At 33.9% G+C, this 7,083-nt stretch overlaps 1 protein-coding gene across 1 annotated transcript; it reads right to left on the reverse strand.

The window, feature by feature from the left end:
* Positions 1-3,837: 3,837 nt before the first annotated feature.
* On the reverse strand, positions 3,838-4,482 carry LOC140451781 (uncharacterized). The gene has a single exon (XM_072545637.1). The coding sequence runs from the start codon at positions 4,480-4,482 to the stop codon at positions 3,838-3,840; it is 645 nt and encodes a 214-aa protein (XP_072401738.1).
* Between the last annotated feature and the right edge of the window lie 2,601 nt (positions 4,483-7,083).

Raw genomic sequence — 7,083 nt, forward strand, 5'->3', positions numbered from 1 at the left:
TGTTCTTTTTAAAACAGTATTGTTCAATATGACCTTTAATTTAAAAAAAAAACCTGCATATTTGGTTTCTGTGGTGACAATCTTTTTTTAAATGACCCTGAATTCCACAGCACATACAAGGTTTATTCTTGTTAAATTTGTTATTAACAAATTTGTTATTATGTACAAATTTTGATTTGGAAAAAAAACAATTGGATTTGTTAAATCAGGCAATTTTTCTGGACTTTTGTGATAAAGCTTATTTCTTAAATAAACTGCCAATAAATTGACATCTTTGATTTGAGCAACTTCAATAGCAGATTTAATATGTTCGTCTCTAATAGCACCAATTATTAAAGAAATCTTATCTGACTTGGAAAAATTTACTTTAAGTTTATTAATTTTTGCTAAATGTTCAAAATAAAATTCATATAATGAAGAACCCTCTGTTGGTTTATGATGGGCTACGTCCATAAAAAGATCATAAGTATTTCGTGTACTTTGAAAAGTATTTTCTAACACTGATCTCCATTCTGCCCAACAAAAATTGAGACCATGCAACTTCATTTTCAATAAAACTAGCGTACCATGTTTTAGAGGTACCTCTAAGCTTAGAAATCGCTTGAAATATCGTCGGTATACTGCGAAAACCAGGTAAAGACAAATTTTAAAATATTGAATTAAGTATACCAAAATTCTCAGCTTTTTCCGCTCTACATACAGGTAAAACCAAATAAATGATACGACTTACCATTCAGCAGATAATTTGTGTAATAAACAAATAAGTTACACCTAATCAACTTTTCGTTTTCAAATAAAACAATATATCGCTACTTACTTCCATAAAATTAAAGTTCTGTTGCATGTAAAACAAAGTAAGCCCACATATATTATTATGCCGGACAACAATATATTTCTACTACTGCAAACCATATTCAGTAAAAAGGTGATAAGTGTCTTTAATACATTTTACGTGTATGATTTATTAAAATTTCTCTTCCATATCGACTAGTAAAAACCTTTAAGTACACTTACTTCATTCTACGTGTTCTTTTCGTTTTTGTATACCTTGACTACCTTCTCGGCGAAGAATCGGTAGACGAAAATTGTTGTGGTTTCACTTGTGTATTCATTGTACCATGACTGGAACTACTATCTCGCTTGGACTTTTTCCTTTTCGGCATTTTGGACACTTTTAATCACTTAACATTAAAAACAGTTCACTAAATTCTACCGTAGGTTCTTTAACACACTTCTGATATCGTCTATTAAAATAGTATCGTCTACTAAAATAGTTAAAACACGTATTTACGTAAATATAGCTATTTTATTAAATTAAATCAAACTCGTTCACAATGGTCATAATTAAATCACACTAAATTATTATCTCTCGTTCCGCTGTGTTTATGTGTCATCACCGAACTACTCGTGACCATATAAGGTAATTAGTCACCCAAGCTAATCACCGTATTAGAAGTTGAGTGTGTCTTCACAATGTCATAACAGAACTACCAGTATTCCATCTTAAGCTGATTAGGACATTAGGAAGTTAGTGACTTAAGCTGATCAGCGTATTAGGATAATAGTGTGACTGCACTAGTTATGGGTAGTTGAGTCCGTAAAGTCCTGCTTTGAAATATCTGGGCTGGAGAGGCATGCAGTGCAATAATTCCTGTATTGTTATATTCCATTACAGAATCACGAAAATCAATGTTTGTTTCTACACTTTTCCTTAATATTTGTTTTGAGATGCTGACAGCCTTTTCTGCAAGACCATTACTTTGGTGCCACTCTGGAGTACATGTTGCAATAGTTATATCTTTTTCACGGTAATAATTGAAATATTTCTGTGACACAAAGGGTAAATTGTCAGCAATTAAAAACTGTGGGTATCCAAATTTACTGAACAGATCTTAGAATGCACTGATTACAGAATTTGAAGTCTTATCTTTTAAAATGGCAAGATCTATCCAATGGGAAAGATAGTCTATGGTTACAAGATAGTATTTAGCGCCAAACTCCACTATATCAGAGGCAACTTTATTAAATCGTAACTTAGGTACAGAATGAGGTAACATGGGTTACTTGAAATTCTTGGGTAAGTACTTTTCACATGTCCTACATTCTTTTATGAATGTTGTGATGTTGTCATTAAGGTGGGGCCAATAAAATATTTTTCATGCCTTATTTATGGTTTTGCTTATACCTAGGTGTCCCTTATGCATTATTGTCATGTAATTCTTTCTCAGAGCTATATGAACTATAATTTTGTCCTCAAGGAGGACTGTACCAGCTTCAACAAAGATGCAATCTTTTAGCTTATAGTATGGTTTGCAATTTGCTGGTAGCATATTCTCTTTTGACCATCCATTGAAGTAGTAGTTATAAATTTTTGAAAGTGTTTCATCCTTACTCGTGAATTCTCTTAATTCAGATCGTTTCTCAATACTGATTGGTAGATGTTTACTCACAGAATGTACCATTTCAATCATTTCAGGGTCGTTTTCCTGCACTTTTAAACCAGCACGTGACAACATGTCTGCGAAATGGATATTTTTAGCTAAAACATATAATGTATCCAAGGAATATCTCTAAGTTTCAACCTGAATCATTGTAATCTCACAGATCCAATTTTACATATAGGTTTTGCCATAATAGATATAATTGGTTTATGGTCTGTCTGTACATCAACAATAGATTTATAAATAACATCATGGAACTTAAAATCATAGAATGAATTGATAAGAGTTCTTTCTCTGTTTGGCTGTAGTTCATTTTGTGATCATTCATTTTTATTTTTATTTTATTTAAATTTTATTCTCATGTTCTTGTAACATACAGCAACCTAATCCATTCTTGGAGGCATCACGTTGTAGTATAATCTTCCTCTTTGGGTCAAATGGCGTTAATGCAGGAGATTTAGTAATTATTTCTTTTAAGTTTTTAAAACACCTTTGTTGTAATGGCAGCCATTTAAATTCTACATTAGATTTTAAAAGTTCACATAAACGTTTAATATGCTCTGCTATATTCGGGATATATTTTCTAACATAATTAAAGCTTCCAATTATTCTTTGAATTATTCTTTGACCCAGATAGAGTTGAATTATTCAACTCTATCTGGCTCTATTTCCATACCTTTCTTTGAGAATACTTGTCCCATAAATTTTACTTGCCTCTGGCAGTATTGAAATTTTTTTTAATGAATTTGGCGCCGGTTTCTTTAGCTCTTTTTATCACTTGTGCAACTGCTTTATCATGTTCCTCTTTATCTCGGCCCACTACTATCATGTCGTCTTGTAGGATCTTGACAGTTTCTAAGTCTCCAAAATTTCTTTCAACTTGTTCCTGGAATAAGTCTTGGGAGTTTGAAAGTCCATTAGGCAGAACCACATATCTGTAGATACCAAAAGGTGTAGCAAAACTGCAAACATTTCCAAGAGAAGTTCTCATCTAATTCTAAGTGGTGGTACCCTTCAGCCAAATCAAATACAGTGAATATTTTTTTCCGTTCATATTGGAGCACACTTCTTCAATGGTCTTGACTGGTTGTGGTTTTCTTACAATTTGACCATTAAGTTTTTGTGGATCTAGACATAATCTCAATGTACCATTACTTTTTTCAACAACTACTATACGGTTTATGCTGGCACGAGGGTCTATTTTATCCACTTTTACTATGGCTTTTCTCTGCACTAGCCTGTCAAGCTCGTTGTTTAGAGCATCTTTTATGGCTCTACTAGCAACTGCAAAGTGGTTCAAGATTCCACACCGTGAACATGATTTTCCAAATGCTGGACATTTCCTTGGCCCGTGCATTGTTTGACAGCGCCTACATTTAAATTTGTCTTGCTGTTTTCAGCTTGTATGCGATATGTGTTTATCCTTGGGAAACCTCTTGATAGCATGAATTTCTGCGATGCTCTCTTCTGCAAACATTTTGTTCTGGTTCTTACTGATTTCACTTGCACGGCAAATGTCTATGACTTTATTTAACTTTAGCTTGTCTATACTTAGTAGAGCTTGTCTTGTGACTGTATCACGAATGGCCATGACAATTCTGTCTCTTAGAGCTTCCTCCTCAGTTGTTTCATCTGGTTCAGTTACATTAAAATTAAAAGATTTCACCAGGTGCTTTACTTCAGTGAGGTAATGCTCAAAAGATTCGCCCTCTTTTTGGTTTCTGCTTAAAAACTTGTACCTTTCAAACACTTCGTTGGCTCTTGGATTAACATATACCTTTAGCTGTTTCATCATGTATTTGTAGGGCTCACCGGTTCCATCAGGGATTGCAATTGTGCACATTATTCTAGCGGACTCGGCTCCTATTATATTTCTGAGGATTGCCAGCTTTATATTATCGGAAGACTGATCTTTCCCTGTGGCTACTAGATAATCTTTAAATGAGATCTTCCAAAACTTCCATGTGGTAGCTGCATTCTGCCCCTGTATGTCGAAATCTGGAGGCAATTTTACAGGTCCATGCATGTGTGACTGTGCCATGTTTATAATTAATGTATCCACATATATTAGGATATTTTAATAATTGGATAAGCTTTGTAATCGTTTATTGGAACCTAAATACAAACTTATATTTTAACAGATGATATTTTGATAGTTGACATTAACCTAATACATAGTTAAACACTTTTGAAGTAAATTTATGATTTTCGTTTTACCAATGTGAAATACCAATCCATTAGGTACGTTATTTTATAAATCAATTCTCGAAATCGGAGTTCGCATCGAGACAGCAAAGTGAATAGACGTATTTAATACGAGTTCCAAAACTATCGAGTTTAAAAAAGTAAAACACATTAAGTATTTAGTTAATTAGTTTTCATTAAACAAAAACAGTGTTATAATCAAATCCATCTAAAATCAACGGTTGAATCTGCAAAAACCAGTAAGTAAACAAAGTTTGTTTACATATATTTAAGCATTTATTGTCAATCGAAAAACACCCATCATTTTTCGAAATTTTGTTGAAATATCAAAACAAGTTCTTCAGGTGAACAGGACCGTACTCAGCCACAATTTAAATTATTAATGTGGCGTTTAAATAATGGATAACAAAAATCCAGGGGACCATGTCCCTAACCCTCCTCTGAACCTTCCCATATCTAGTACTTCAACTCAATACAATTCCCAATCATACGCATCAATTACAACAAAAAATCAAACATCATCCAAATTTCCCGATAAACAGCAAGCCATCTTATTTACTTCCATTGACGACGTAAAAATTGAAGATTATCTAATAGCCTTGGGCAGTACTGTAAATCCTAAAGATATTATTTTCGCCTCACGGATTTCTCAAAATAGAATATGCATTTACTTATCCTCAAAAGAACTAGTAGATAACTTCTTAAAAAATTATGGTTCAATTAAAGTCAACAATCAAATTCTCAATGCCCGCAAATTAATCACTCCAAGTCAAAGAATTGTTTTATCCAATGTATGCCCCAGCATACCACATTCTATTTTAGAAGCAGAGCTAATAAAGCTAGGTCTAAATCTATTATCGCCTATCAACTTTCTTAAAATAAACGCGTCTCGCCCAGAATTTAGTCATATTCTCAGCTTTCGCCGACAAACGTATATTACTCCTTTAGAAAACAATGCAATATTGCCAGCTTCTTTCATAATAAATTTCGACAATACATCATACAGAATTTTCTTAGCAACCGACAACCTTGAATGTTTTTCTTGTAAACAAGCAGGTCACTTAGCTGTAGTATGCCCACTTCTACAACATAACGAGCAAACTTCATTAGAGAATTTCGCCCAATGCACAGAAGCCGCCAACACTTTAGCGTCTAATGATGAATCTTGTCAAAACATAAGCGCATCTTCAGTTAATCAAAATGTCAATGTAAGTACCAAAGAACGAAATAAACAGAATACGGAACCAATGAAAACATCTGAAACGGTAGCCCAAGAAACTTCAACGATTTCCATTAAACGACAAATGTCAGAGTCTACACGACCGCTTGAAGACCTCCACAAACAACCTACATTTCAAAAACCCAAACCCAAGAAAATTAAACCGGAAAAATCCATTCACGATGAAATGCAACCATTACAACAAATGTTTGAAGACGATAAAAACAATTTTACACTGAACTATAACCAAACTTTAAATTTCTTTGAATCAGCCCCACACAACGCAGACATATTGGATCTTCTTAAAACCTATACAGACAATGTACCAGGTTTCCTTAAGGATCTGGACACTATGTACACTCAAAGCTCAAAAAAGCTGAAAACAAAAATCACAAACATTAAAAGAAAATTACAGCATCAACTCTCCAGAACATCTGCATCAATGGACAGCGAACTCTCATCCTCTCAAGAAAACTTAAGTACTTAACATTCAGATGTATCATACAATGGAATCTCAACGGGTACAACACCCGTTGCGAAATGTTACAAAAGTTAATTGCTCAACAAACACCATCAGTTATTTGCCTTCAAGAAACTCATTTCAAAGATTCTTACCATGCAAGGTTAAAGGGGTTTAAATGCTTTTATAAAAACAGGACCAATAGAGATAAAGCAAGTGGTGGAGTAGCAATCTATATCAACCAAATGTACGAAGCAGAACTAATAGCTTTAAATACACCCTTAGAAGCTGTTGCAATCACAATTAATAGTGATATAAAGATCTCAATATGCAACATTTATATTCCACCGAGTGAAAATTTTTCAACTGCCGTAAGTGAGGAACTACTTCAACAGATCCCATCTCCCCGTATACTCTTAGGAGATTTTAATAGTCATAGTCCCTACTGGGGATCCAAATTTCGATCATTAAAAGGAAAAGTACTAGAACAATTACTTGACAGTAACAATATAAACATCTTGAATACAGGGGAACCCACAAGATTTAGTATACAAACAGGAGAATCCTCAGTTATCGACCTAAGCATGTGCGATCCGGTCCTACAAACATCTTTAAATTGGGAAGTCCATCCCTACTTATACGGGAGTGATCACTTTCCTATTCTTATAACCCGTCCTTTTAAAACCGCCTTAACTACTCCTCTCTCAAAATGGAAATTAGACCAGGCAAATTGGACACTTTTCTCAGACCAAATAGAC

The sequence above is a fragment of the Diabrotica undecimpunctata genome, chromosome 10, assembly GCF_040954645.1.
Source record: "Diabrotica undecimpunctata isolate CICGRU chromosome 10, icDiaUnde3, whole genome shotgun sequence".
NCBI classification, from domain to species: Eukaryota; Metazoa; Arthropoda; class Insecta; order Coleoptera; family Chrysomelidae; genus Diabrotica; species Diabrotica undecimpunctata.

Coding starts and splice junctions, on each gene's coding strand:
- LOC140451781 (XM_072545637.1), bottom strand. CDS start 4,482: ATGGCACAGTCACACATGCATGGACCTGTAAAATTGCCTCCAGATTTC.